Here is a 14,092-nt window from a genome sequence, read left to right on the forward strand (position 1 = left end):
CCCCCCAAACCCCCCAAAAAACTGATGAACCTAGTTGCAGGGCAGGAATAAAGAGGTAGACATAGAGAATGGACTTGAGGACATGGGGTAGGAGGGTGAAGCTGGGGTGAAGTGAGAGTAGCCTCGACATATATACACTACTGAATGTAAAATAGTTGGCTGGTGGGAAGCAGCAGCATAGCACAGGGAGATCAGCTCAGTGCTTTGTGATGATCTAGAGGGGTGGGATAGGGAGGGTGGGAGGGAGGCTCAAGAGGGGGGGGAGGGTCTCGGTGGCAGAAGCGAGATGACGAAGGGAACGTCCTCGTTTGGAAAGCGTCGGAATAAGACGCACACGTTGTGCCGCCGCTGTGGCTCTAAGGCCTACCACCTTCAGAAGTCGACCTGTGGTAAATGTGGCTACCTTGCCAAGCGGAAGAGGAAGTATAACTGGAGTGCTAAAGCTAAAAGATGAAATACCACCGGGACTGGTCGAATGAGGCACCTAAAAATTGTATACTGCAGATTCAGGTATGGATTCCGTGAAGGAACAACACCTAAACCCAAGAGGGCAGCTGTTGCAGTATCCAGTTCATCTTAAGGATTTCAATTATTAGTCATGCAATAAATATTCTGGTTTAAAAAAAAAAAAAAGAGGGAGGGGATATGGGGACATGCGTGTATGCATATAACTGATTTGCTTTGTTGTGCAACAGAAACTAACACAGTATTGTGAAGTAATTATACTCCAATAAAGATCTATTTTAAAAAAAAGTGATGATATATATATAGATCTCATTTTAATAAAAAAGGACAAATAAAAACCCACACATGTATTGCACATGTGTGTATATATATATATATATATATACATAAGTATATATATATCTGTATATGATTATACAAGTATGAAAAAATGAAATAATGAATACTAGGTTATTGATATAGGTTATGGGGAGCAGTGGTATGGACAGAGAAGGGAGATAAGTAAAACTAGAAAGAAGAAAAGACTATAATTTTACAAAATATGCACATAGGATTCTTTATGAGCATATCTAAAATTATATACATATTTGTGTATAATTATAAAGATGTTACCTTAAAAGATTTTAAAGAAGAGATGAATAAAAATATACCAGAAAAAAATTCTTTTCAAAAGAAAATGGGGTAGCAGGATCACTGACAAGATTGACTTTAACACCAAAAGTATTATTAGAATCAAGGAGAGTCATTTCTTAGTGATCAGATGAACAATTCTCTGGAAGATGGAGCAATCCTTAAACTACATGCCCTCTATGTGTTTGAAAAGCATATATAAATGCTATTATGCTGTGAATATCTTCTGACATCTTTTTTTCATTCAATATGATCAGATGTGTCCATTGTGATACATGTAGATTTAGATTCTGCATCTTAGTTGCTCTATAGTAAGTATTCTACCATAATAATTATTCATTTCTCTTTTGATAAAGATTTAGGTTCTTTCTATTCTTTTACTATTAAAAACAATGCTGCAATGGATAGAATTGCACATATTTCATTTCAAATCATGTGCAAGCATATTTGTAAGTGAATTCCTAGAAGTAGACTTTCTGGGTCAAAAACTATATGCATTAGTAATCTTGATAGATACTGTCAACTTGCCAACTAAGAGACTCTACCAGTTTACTTACCCACACCCCAGAAATGTTTGAAGGTTCCTGAAGCTCCACACCCTCCACCACACAGTGTTTACAAGCTTTTTCATATTGGTCAGTCTCACAGGTGAAATGGTGTCTCATTTTATTTTTATGAATGAACATCTCCTTGTGTGTTTCAGTGGCATTTGTATTTCCTTTCCAATAAAATGTCTATTTGTATCCTTTGCTCATTTTAACATTGGTTTGTGGGTCATTTATTGATTTATAGGAGCTCTTCATGTATTTGGGAAATGAGCCATTTGTGAAATTCACAGAAAATATTTCTCCCAGGTTTTCATTTATTTTTAAATTTCCTTAGAATTGTTGATTTATAGACTTCTTTTTGCATGCCAGAACATTTTGTTTTTGTGAAGTTGAAACTTTCCCTTTTTTGCTCCTGTACATTTTGTCAACTTACAGAGGTCTTCTCCACTTCAGGCTTATAAAAAACATTCCCCCATGGTTTATTTTAAGTACTTTTATAATTTCATATTTACATTTAAAGAAAACACCAGCTAGAAGATATTTGCAACTGTACAAATATAACTAACATCTGGTATCCAGAACATAAATAGAATTCCTAGAAATCAATAATAACAAGACAAACAACCCCAATAGAAAAATGGACAAAATATATGAACAAACAATTCAGAGAAGAAGAAATCTAAGTGGCCAACAAATGTGAAAAGATGTTTAACCTCTCTACTAATTTAGGAAAAAGCGAAGTCAAACAACAGTGTTCCATACTCATCAGCTTGACAACAATTTTAAATTATGAAGGTATCAAGAATGGTGGGATGTGGGGAAACACTGATGTGAATAAACTGCAGGTGGAACAATAATTGGTAAAAACCACTTTGGAAAACAGATTGGCAATATCTACTGAAGTTGAAATGCTCCTGCCCCCTTCTGCCCCAATAACCCCTACCTCCTGGAACTCCTGGCCTTATGTAATCCCTTCCCCTTGAGTGTGGGCTAGACTTAGTAATACACTTTTAATAAATAAAATATGGTAAACAAGTGTTGGATGTCACTTCTGAGATCTGCCTTGAAGAAATGTTAAAAGTTCTTCAGAAAGAAGAAAAATAATATGGGTCAGAAACTTGGATTTGCATTAAAAAAAAGGGAGGAGTTTTTGAGAAGGAACAAATGAAGGTATAAATAAGATCTTTCCCTATTCTTATTCTAACTGATCCAACGAATAGCAGTTTCACCAAAAAATAATAACAACAATGTATTAGATGATTATAGCTTATGGATAAGGGAATGATAGCAGTGTTATAAGGGACAGGAGAAGGGAATTGGAAATATTCTGTTATAAGGTGCCTGCACTACCCATGGAGTAGTATAGTGTCATTTGAAAGTGGGCATGGATCAGTTGTAAACATATACTGCAAACTCCAGGGCAACCACTAAAAAATGTAAACATAAGAAATATGGTTGAAATTCTAAGAGAAGAGAGAAAATAGAATCATATAAAATGTTCAATTAAAATCAGAGAAGGCAGAAAAAGAATGGAAGACTCTCCCCACAAACAAGAGAGAAAGAACAAAGGCAATGAATAGGAAACAGTTACAAACGTGGTAGATATTAATCCAACTATATCAACAATCACCTTAAATGTGAGTGGTCTAACTATACCAATTAAAAGGCAGAGACTATCAGAATGGATTTTTTTAAAAAAGGCCCAACTATATGTTGTCTGCAAGAAACCTATTTTAAACATAAAGACACAGATTAAACGTAAATTAAAGAGAAAAATATACATGCTAACATTAATAAGAAGAACACTGGAGTAGCTATGTTAATTCCAGACAAAGCAGATCTCAGGACACAGAAAATTATCAGGTATAAATACGGACATTACATAATGATAAAAGGGGTCAATTTGCCAAGAAGACATAACAATCCTTAATGTGTATGTGCCTGACAACAGAGTATCAAAATACGTGAGGCAAAAACTGGTAGGACCACAACGAAAAACAGATGAATCCACTATTATAGTTGAAGACTTCAACACCCCTCTATCAGTAATTGACGGAACCAGCAGGCAGAAAATCAGTAAGGACATAGTTGAACCGAATTGCATCGTCAATCACCTGGATCTAATTGACATTTATAGACTACTTCATCCAACAACAGCAGAATACACATTCTTCTCAAGCTCACATGGAACATTCACGAAGATAGACCACATCCTGGGTGATAAAACACACCTTAACAAATTTAAAAGGCAACAAATTTAAAAGGCTAGACATCATACAAAGTGTGTTCTCAGACCACAGCAGAATTAAATTAGAAATCAATAACAGAGAGATAGCTGGAATCTCAAAATATTTGAAGATTAAACAACGTACTTCTAAACAACACATGGGTTCAGAAGAAATCTCAAGAGAAATTTTTTTAAATTTTGAAATAAAATGAAACCAGAACTTATCAAAATTTGTGGGATGCATTAAAAGCAGTGCTTAGAGGGAAACTTATAATATTGAATGCATATATTAGAAAAGGAAAAAGATCTAAAATCAATAATCTAAGCTTCCACCTTAGGAAACTACAAAAAGAAGAGCACATTATTTCCAAAGTAAGCAGAAGAAAAGAAATAATAAAAGAGCAGAAATAAATGAAATTGGAAACAATAGAGCAATAGAGAATATCAATGAAACAAAAAGCTGACTGCTTGAAAAGATCAGTAAGATTGGTAAGTCTCTAGCTAGGCTGACCAAGGATAAAGGAGAGTAGACAAAACTACATCAGAAATGAAGGAGGAGCCATCACCACTGATCCTGTGGACATTAAAAAGATAATAAAGACATTATGAGCATTTCCATGCCTACAAATTTGATAACTTAGATGGACAAATTCTATGGCTTACTTTTGATAAATAGGATATGGCAAAAGTGTTGGGATGTCACTTCTGAGTTTAAGTCATAAAAGAACTATGTCTTCCATCTTAGGTGCTCTCTGGCTCTCTCTCTCACCAGCTGCCAGGTTGTGAGGAGACTCAGGAAGCCTATGGATAGGCCCACATGACAAGGAATTGAAGCCAGAGAGCAACCACATGAGTGAGCTTGGCAGTGAATCATCTGGGGCCTACCAACAGCCATGTAAAAGAGCTTGGATGTGGACCTCCTACCCCAATTTTGCCTGCATATGAGACTGCAGCCCCAGATGACAGCCTGAGTGCAAATTCATGAGAGACTTTGAGCCAGGGGCACCCCAGCTAAGCCATGTATAGATTCCTGACCTGTGAAACTGTGATATAATAAATGTCGGTTGTCTTAAAGCACTAAGTTTTGAGGCAATTTGTTATACAGCAATAGTTAACTACTACACCTTTGACCCAGAAATTCTACTTCAAAATACATACACTAGAGCAGTTTTTTTCTAATCTTTTGCACATCATAGCGTATGTTTAAAATGCTAATATGTGTACCAGCTCACTGGGATGAACAGACAGCCTGCTCTTAGCCAAAGGGAACAGTCCCCAGGGCAGCAGTTGCATGAAGCCAGGCCCATCTTTCTGGAGGGCTAAGGGAATCAATATATTAGAACCCCCATTACCCAGCTGGGAAGGTCTGCCCCAGAGAAACTTTTCAGTATGGGCACAAGGAGACATGCCCCAGGATGTTCATTAAATCCTCACTTATAATTGCACAGCACGGGAACAACCCAAGTCCATCAGCAGGCAAAGAGATAAAGAAATTGGATAATTCATGCAACAGAAGTCCATACAATGATATATTATAGTAATATCATATTGGAAAATTGATACAATCATATTCAGTAGCTAAAATGTACGACCTAGATCTAAATGTATCAAATCGCTAACAAAAATTAATATTAAATGAAGATTTAAGTTTCAAAAGGCTATATTTATTATACCATTCACATAATGTAAAATACATAAAACAATAATGCATATTGGCTACATATATATATATATGTAGAAAAAAGAAAAAACATGCACAAGAAAGAAACTTCTAAATGGTGCTTTTTTGGGGAAAAGAAGTAAGATAAATAGGATAAAGTGAGAGCTTCAACTGTAACATTTTGTTTCAAAAACAGAAGTATCTGAGGATCTGAAGAAAATAAAATGTGCTTGGTCTGTATGACAAGTACATGTGGGCAAAAGTATGTTTAATTCTCTGTACTTTTCTGTATGTTTGAAATATTTTAAATAAAAAATACATTATTTCTTGACTACAAAAATACATATACATTAGATGAGGCTTATTAATTGGGTTGTGGAATCTCTCTATATCCTTGTTTATTTTGCAATCTATTTGCTCTATCTATACCAAAGCAAGTGTGGTTAAGTCTTCTACTATAATTGCAGACTTTCTGATTTCTATAATTCTAATAATATTTGCCTCATATATTTTGAAATTACTTTGTTTGGCATATAAATTTTAGTGACTATATCTCCTCGGTGAATGAAACAACCTGATTTGTTTTCTTTAATGCTTTTTACTTTGAGTTCTTGATTTTTCTGATATTAACATTGCTACATGTCTCTTTCCTTATCCTTTTTTCTTTCTAAAATTCCTTCCTTCCCCTCCTTCCATCTTTCCTCCTCTCCCTTCCTTCTTCTTTCTTTCCTTCCTTTCTGCTGGTATTTAACTGGCATATATATTCTATTCCTATTTCTGCTTTAGGTGAAGCATATAAACAGCATATAACTGGATTTCTTTTTTTTTAACATCTTTATTGGAGTATAATTGCTTTACAATGGTGTGTTAGTTTCTGCTTTATAACAAAGTGAATCAGTTATACATATACATATGTTCCCATATCTCTTCCCTCTTGCGTCTCCCTCCCTCCCACCCTCCCTATCCCAACCCTCTAGGTGGTCACAAACCACCTAGCTGATCTCCCTGTGTTTTGCAGCTGCTTCCCACTAGCTATCTATTTGACATTTGCTAGTGTATATATGTCCATGCCACTCTCTCACTTTGTCACAGCTTACCCTTCCCCCTCCCCATATCCTCAAGTCCATTCTCTAGTAGGTCTGTGTCTTTATTCCCGTCTTGCCCCTAGGTTCTTCATGACCTTTTTTTTTCTTAGATTCCATATATATGTGTTAGCATATGGTATTTGTTTTTCTCTTTCTGACTTACTTCACTCTGTATGACAGACTCTAGGTCCATCCACCTCACTACAAATAACTCAGTTTTGTTCCTTTATATGGCTGAGTAATATTCCATAGTATATATGTGCCAAATCTTCTTTATCCATTTATCTGTTAATGGACACTTAGGTTGCTTCCATGTCCTGGCTATTGTAAATAGAGCTGCAATGAACATTTTGGTACATGACTCTTGAATTATAACTGGATTTCTAAAAACTAAATGCTAAAACTAAAATGAGAGTTTGCTTTTTTATTTTTAATGGGAGATGTTAACCCATAATACATCCTGACATATTTGGATTTTTTCTGCTCCCCCCCTTTTTAACATACTTTCTTGTTGCCTCCCATTCCATTTCTGCCTTTTGTTAGATTTTTTTCTCTTTGTTCTATATATTATTTCTTCAACGGTTTGAAAGTTGTACATCCTATTTCTATCTTGTTGTTGCCCCTAAAATTTCTTGCTCTTCTATTATGCATTTTATTCCCAGTAAAGAACAAAGCTTTGCTGCTGTTGTGAACATAGGCAGTCTTTACATTTAACGCAAATATTAGAGATATATGTAAAGTGCAATTTAAAAAAAAAGATTTCGGAGTTCAGTAAAATTGTATAAATCCCAAAGGCATAGCTATAATATTTTGAAGGGCAATGCAGTTACGAAAATGTGAACCCATGTTGTGCTGCAATGATTGATCATTTCTTTTGGATAGAGAACCTCGATTTTGTGATTAACAGCAACAAATTCTACTGTAAACAGTTCAATTTGCTTCAACCACCAGGTTAAAAAAATTCAGCTGATTGCAACCCTAAGTACCGTGATACTTCTCTACAGATCATAACATAGAACATAAGACAGGATATATTAATATCATTACTTTCACATCAGAATGAAGCAGAAAGAGTTTTCGGATTTCATTTTATTTCAAACAACAACAACCACCCAAAGCCCAGAACAGAAGGGCAAATGACTAAATGTTTAACATTTGTTAAAGCTGGCTGTTGGTTACATTTTTTGCTGTCCTTTTCTGTATCCTTGACGATTTCATCATTTCAAATGAAATAATGTTTTCGAGCCCACCCTGATTTGTCGAGAGCAGCTGCCGCCCCCGCCACATCAAGGGGGCGGGCCGCCGCGACGGTACAATCACTTCCGCCGCCGCCGCAGTCGCGCCCGTCCCGCCGCTGTCTGGAGGGGGAGGAGCTGGAGCGCCGGGAGCAGCGGCTCTGGAGGTTGTGGCGGTTGGAGGTCCGAGGGATCTTCTCTTTCCGAGAGCGTACAGGGGTCGCGACTGGGTGAGTGAAAGGCTGTTTATTTCCTCGCTCCCTCCAGACGTGGCGGTGGGGCGAGTGGCCGGGCGTGGGGCGAGTGGCCGGGCACCGGCGCGAGGATGTGGAGGTGGGGTGGGCTCTAATGAACAGATTTTCGGGCTCGCCCCTCGGGAAGGGGTGGGGCGGACGTGGGACCTGACCGCAGAGGGAGGCCTGTGCCCTCCACTGGCCCGATTTAGGGCTCCATCCTTCATCTTCCGGCCCCTTACGTGTGGCTCGGTCCCAGCTCGGGTGGCTTGAATTCGAGAGGGGAGTGGTGGTCGCGGCCCTCTCCGCCTGTCCTCCCCTCTCCTCCTGCCTCCCTTCTTGGCCCCTCTGCGGAGCTATCCGTGGCCTTTCTTTCCCCATTTTGAAGTTGTTTTGATGAATGGTAAATGGTGAAGATTTTTAGGCAAATATGTTGTTACCAGGAAAAGAATTGTCAGAAAAACAAATCATTCCCAGGGAAAAACTATAACCCCACACGCCCTTTTCTTTTTTTTCCCCCTTCCCTGCCACATCGGTTTGGATCTACCGTTTGAGCCGTTAAATGTTTCCCCGTCTCATTATGTCGTTGTGGACCCCCTCCCATCCCCGTGTCTCGCGTGCGCGTGCAGGGACACATACACGCACATGCCCGCACATACACACATACACGCACATGCGCGCGCTCACACGCATGCACAAAAACCTTCCATTGCGGCTGCCTTACCGCCGCCCCCCCTCATGCTCAAGGTTCCTTCGTGTCCCCCTCCCCCACACATGCTTGGATAGACATGCACACACACCCTCTCACACACTGTCCCAGTCTCCAGTGCCTTCCCCTGAGAGAGACAGAGACAGACTGACACACAGACACACACACACACACAGCCTCACACTCTCCGGTGCTTCTCCCTGCCTCTCACCGCCTGCCACATACACACCTCCAGAAGCATCCCCCTCCTCCCTCTGCCTCTTCTTGCTCTGGTGAGCACACACACAACACACACACACACACCCTGTGGGCCGCCTTACCCCCTGCCCACTTACACAGATTGCTGGCTCCTCTTTCCTATGCCACTTACATGCACACGCACCCACACGCTCTTTTACATACCCCTCTCAGGTGCTCCCTGTCTGCTACCTATGTGCCTAGACAGCCTCCTTCGCTGGTCCCTGCCATGCACACACACTCACATAAATCCTTCTCCAGGGACATCCCCCTCTTCCTGCTCGCCACATCCATGCATAGAGACATTTTTTGCTGGTGCCCACCCGCCTGCCCGCCTGCCATACGCACTTCCCTCTCCAGTGCTGTCCCCATATCGATGCTCACACTGACCCTTCTCCATTGTTGCCTCCCATTTTGATGAACACACGCACACAAACTCAAGGACACCCCCTGTTCAGTGCCACTATACCCTTCCTGGCTTGCCACAGGCACAATAAACACAGGCATTCCTCCCTAGAGTTCCAGCCATCACACATCGGAGCCACATGCACATTCTCTGTCTATCGTGCTTACACACGCCCCTCTCCCCTGAAGCCACCCCATCCATGCCTGTCATTTTCATACCCACATCCAGAATGGGTCTCATTCTGCCTGACACTCATGCCTCTTCCCAGTGCCACTGTCACCTGCCCTTTCCCCCTACAAATACAGGAGTCTCTCCACTTCATGATTGCTGGTCCCCCTTCCACCTGCCTGGTCCCCCTTCCACCTGCCCCTCTCCTCCTGACAGACGCGTAGACACTCTCGCATACACAGTGATGGTGATCTATATTTTCCACCCCTATTCCAATTTGCATTGCTCCTGTATGTATACAGGACTCCGAAAAACGCAGATACCCCATTTAAAAAAAAACCCACAGCCGTCTTTCCTCTTCCCATGTTGGCACAATTCCAGCGCTTCACCTATCTTCCCAGCGTCCAGTCACCCCTCCCCCATCTTCCGTCAGATCCTCCCCTGAGTCTGGCTTTCCTACAAACCCAGTTTTGTAATTATTTTGCCAACATTAAAAATGTGTTCCAGGTCTACACCTGACAGTCACTGGAATGCTACTCCAGGCCTTAGAAGAAAGTGAAACTAATTTTAAAGGCCCCTTATTCTTTCTGTAACCTGCCTGCTGAAGTGAAAATAAATCTCCCTGCTCCTTTATTCCGAACTGATTTGACCTTCCCATCTCCAAAGCGTGCCCAGGGAGCAGGAGCCTTTCCACTCAAGCCCCAGCTGTATTGGAAACCCTCCTAAGTCAGAGCAAATGGGTCAGGAATCTAGCTAGCCTGTATGGCCCAAGCCAGGAGGAGGGTATCAGTCCAATACAGGCAGGAGGTATGGAAGAAGGCATGCTTATGTCAGTTTCAGGCCATCCACGAGCCAGCAGGAAAGGATTTCCGGCCAGAGAAAGACGTCATCCGAAGTCCCAATGCACAGATCAGCCCCCAGTCAAACCACCAAGAGGAGGAGCCGATCACCATTTTCCACCACTCGTCGTAGTTGGGACGACAGCGAGAGCTCGGGAACCAGCCTGAATGTTGATAATGAGGACTACTCCAGGTACCCGCCCAGAGAGTACAGGGCTTCGGGGAGCAGAAGAGGAATGGCTTATGGACATATTGACTGTTTCGGGGCAGATGATAGTGAGGAGGAGGGGGCTGGGCCTGTTGAGCGAGTGCCAGTGAGAGGGAAAACTGGCAAGTTTAAAGATGATAAGCTGTATGACCCAGAGAAGGGGGCGAGGTCTCTGGCTGGGGTGCCCCTACAGTTCTCTAGTTTTAACCGCGATGTGAGAGAGGAGCTTGACAAGTTAGACCCGGCCCCTACAGCACGGGGCTCTGCTAGCAGAGCTGAGTTCCTGCAGCCAAATAGCATGGCCCCTCAGCCATCTTCTGCTGAAGGCAAGGTGGTCACAAATGGCAACAGCCTGGAGAGGGAGAGACGGGAGCAGAATTTACCTGCGTGTCCCAGCAGGGCTCCTGTGAGTATTTGTGGTGGTGGGGAAAACACCCCAAAGAGTTCAGAGGAGCCGGTGGTGAGGCCCAAAATCAGAAATCCAGCAAGTCCCAACTGCGTGAAACCAAAAATATTTTTTGATACTGATGATGATGATGATATGCCACACAGTACTTCCAGGTGGAGGGAGACTGCCAACGCTGATGAAGGCCACTCAGATGGCCTGGCAAGAAGAGGCAGAGGCGAGAGTTCAGGTGGCTACCCTGAGCCGAAGTACCCTGAAGACAAGAGGGAAGCCAGGAGTGACCAAGTGAAGCCGGAAAAGGTACCGAGACGGCAACGAACCATGGCTGATCCTGACTTCTGGACGTACAGCGATGATTACTACAGATACTTCGAAGAAGACTCTGACAGTGACAAAGAGTGGACTGCGGCTCTGCGTCGCAAGTATCGAGGTCGGGAGCAAAATCTGTCGTCCAGTGGCGAGAGCTGGGAGACTCTGCCAGGAAAAGAAGAGCATGAAGCCGAGCAAGCCAGAGTGAATGCCAGTGCCAGCGCCAGCCCCAGTGCTGGTGCCAGTGCTGGCAGCAGTGGCGGCAATGAACTTGAAGAAGTTCGAGGGCCGTCTCTCCAGGAAGAGGAACGGGCAGCCACCGAAGAAGAAGTTCCTTGGCTCCAATACAATGAAAACGAGAACAGCAGTGAGGGGGATAATGATTCCGGTCAGGAGTTTCTGCAGCCCAGCGTCTTCATGCTGGACGGCAACAACAACCTTGAAGATGACTCCAGTGTCAGTGAAGACCTCGAAGTGGATTGGAGCCTCTTCGATGGGTTTGCGGATGGGTTGGGGGTGGCTGAAGCCATTTCCTACGTGGATCCTCAGTTCCTCACGTACATGGCACTTGAAGAACGCCTGGCCCAGGCAATGGAAACTGCCCTGGCGCACTTGGAGTCTCTCGCGGTGGACGTGGAGGTGGCCAATCCACCAGCCAGCAAGGAGAGCATCGACGCTCTTCCCGAGATCCTGGTCACGGAAGATCACAGCGCGGTGGGGCAGGAGATGTGTTGCCCCATCTGTTGCAGTGAATATGTGAAGGGGGAGGTGGCAACGGAGCTGCCGTGCCACCACTATTTCCACAAGCCCTGTGTGTCCATCTGGCTTCAGAAGTCAGGCACTTGCCCCGTGTGCCGCTGCATGTTCCCTCCCCCGCTTTAAGACCAAGGCTCTTACCTCCTGGTCTGATGATTTTCCCCATCTGAAATCCACAATACTGCAGGAGCCCTCTCCAAATTAATCGTTAAAACGAAATCAATCAGTCGATTGAGCTCCACCTGTTGATTCCTTGTGATTATTTCCAGTGTGAAAAAGGTTGTGTACGATTGCATTGAAAAAAAATCATCCTGTGTTTTAGAGGTTAGAAAGGGAAAACTAAACTTTCTAAATGCTATTTGCGATTGCAGTAAAAACATACATTTTCTAACCTGAATGGTGAAATAAGTTGCATTTGTTTTTTTCAGTAGAATATGTTGCTGTTGATTGTAACGTCAAGTTTATCTGTTAAATTTGTCCAAAGGGCATCATCATTTCTGTTGCATGTTATGGGTTAATGTTCCTGTAATTGCAGTGCCGTAAAAGCTTATTAAAGTTCTCCTTTTGGTTTTACATGGTATAGTGGAATTGTTTGGTTTTGTCTAAAATGGTGGTACTAAGTGACTTTATAATTGATCTCTTGCATTTGCATCCCAAATAGGGTTTTTTGGAGTTCCCACTAGGAGAAAAACTTTAGTTTCACTGGAAATGCTGACTCCAACAACAGCAAAAGTAAGGGTAATTATTTCTAAGTAGGGGTAAAGTGTATGGTTGTCAGGCTACTGAAGGGGCAAAGGTTGAGTAGAGGATACTCTGTCAGTCTATGAGAAGGAAAGAAACAGTGAGAAAGCATAGTAAAAATAATGATGGTAGGAATACATCCAATTGGAGTGTAGGAGTGAAGGAGTTAAAATTCCCTTTTAGAAAAAAGCAAGTCTCAGAGGAAGTGGGTAAAAAAAAAAAGCTGTATGCTGATTGTGTACATTAACACAGTGACACAAAAGGAACAGAAAAATATATGCCAGACAAGTGCTACGAAAAACAGAGGTACCCACCCACGCAAAGTGAACAGGTTTGAACATTTAGCCATATTGGCTTCAGATCTCTCTCTCTCTCCAATAAATTTACACTTTCAGGCACAGGTGAAGTTCTTCACCTGTCATATTTACCTTCCTCCACAGAGGTAAGCACTACCCAGGAAATTGTTTACTTCTCGTCTACATTTTTAGATGTGTGTGTGTGTGTGTGTGTATGTATTTGTGTACATATGTATGTATATGTGTGTGTGTGTATCTCCAAAACCAATATAGAGTGCTTGTTTTTTAAATGGACATAATTGCTAGAATGTATGCATCGTTTTGCAACTTGCTTTTTTTCACTCAACATTGCTTTTGAGATTTAGCCATTTTGATACATGCCTTCTGACGGCTGTATACTAAATATTCCATTGCATGAATAACCACAGGTTATTTATCTATTCTCCCATTGGTGGACATTTAGGTTCTTCCCAGTATTTGGCAGCAATGAACATACTTAAGAGATGTTCCTTTGTGCACACGTGTGAATTTCCCTAGGGATAAGTATACGGAGGTGAAATTTGGGCATCTTAGGTTTAGAACATCTTCATTCTAACTAGATATTGCCAAACTGCTCTCCAAAGTGATTGTACTAATTGATGCTCCTCCCAACAGTTGGAGAGCTGTTTTCAGCTCCAACAGCTTGGCTATTGCTAATGATCAACCTCACTGGCAATCAGTGCCGTGTAAATTAACACGACAATGAAACCGATTGTGTCCATCAGAAAGCAATAGTTTTTCTTCATGATAATATCTAGTTTGGGCTACAAAGAGAAGAAATGGGAGCACTCGTGTTGTGGGTGTGAATGTAAACGATAGCAGCGTTTTCAGGGGGCAGTTTGGGGAGTAGCTTGCTTTCGAAATGTAAAGTGGTACGTGTCCCTGAGCGCAACTT

At 42.0% G+C, this 14,092-nt stretch overlaps 1 protein-coding gene and 1 pseudogene across 2 annotated transcripts; both read left to right on the forward strand.

Moving 5' to 3' along the window:
- The first annotated feature begins 271 nt into the window (after window positions 1-271).
- On the forward strand, window positions 272-627 carry LOC132482335 (large ribosomal subunit protein eL37-like; annotated as a pseudogene).
- A 7,318-nt stretch (window positions 628-7,945) lies between these two features.
- On the forward strand, window positions 7,946-12,694 carry PJA1 (praja ring finger ubiquitin ligase 1). Of its 2 annotated transcripts, none has more exons than XM_060087935.1 (2): window positions 7,946-8,080; window positions 10,438-12,694. In XM_060087935.1, the coding sequence occupies exon 2, from the start codon at window positions 10,505-10,507 to the stop codon at window positions 12,245-12,247; it is 1,743 nt and encodes a 580-aa protein (XP_059943918.1). In that variant the 5' UTR covers window positions 7,946-8,080; window positions 10,438-10,504; the 3' UTR covers window positions 12,248-12,694. The 2 variants fall into 2 exon arrangements, with proteins under 2 accessions (XP_059943918.1, XP_059943919.1); XM_060087936.1 differs by having other exon boundaries at window positions 10,444-12,694.
- Window positions 12,695-14,092: the final 1,398 nt, after the last annotated feature.

The sequence above is a fragment of the Mesoplodon densirostris genome, chromosome X, assembly GCF_025265405.1.
Source record: "Mesoplodon densirostris isolate mMesDen1 chromosome X, mMesDen1 primary haplotype, whole genome shotgun sequence".
Classification (NCBI taxonomy): domain Eukaryota; kingdom Metazoa; phylum Chordata; class Mammalia; order Artiodactyla; family Ziphiidae; genus Mesoplodon; species Mesoplodon densirostris.

Coding starts and splice junctions, on each gene's coding strand:
- PJA1 (XM_060087935.1), top strand. CDS start 10,505: ATGCACAGATCAGCCCCCAGTCAAACCACCAAGAGGAGGAGCCGATCA.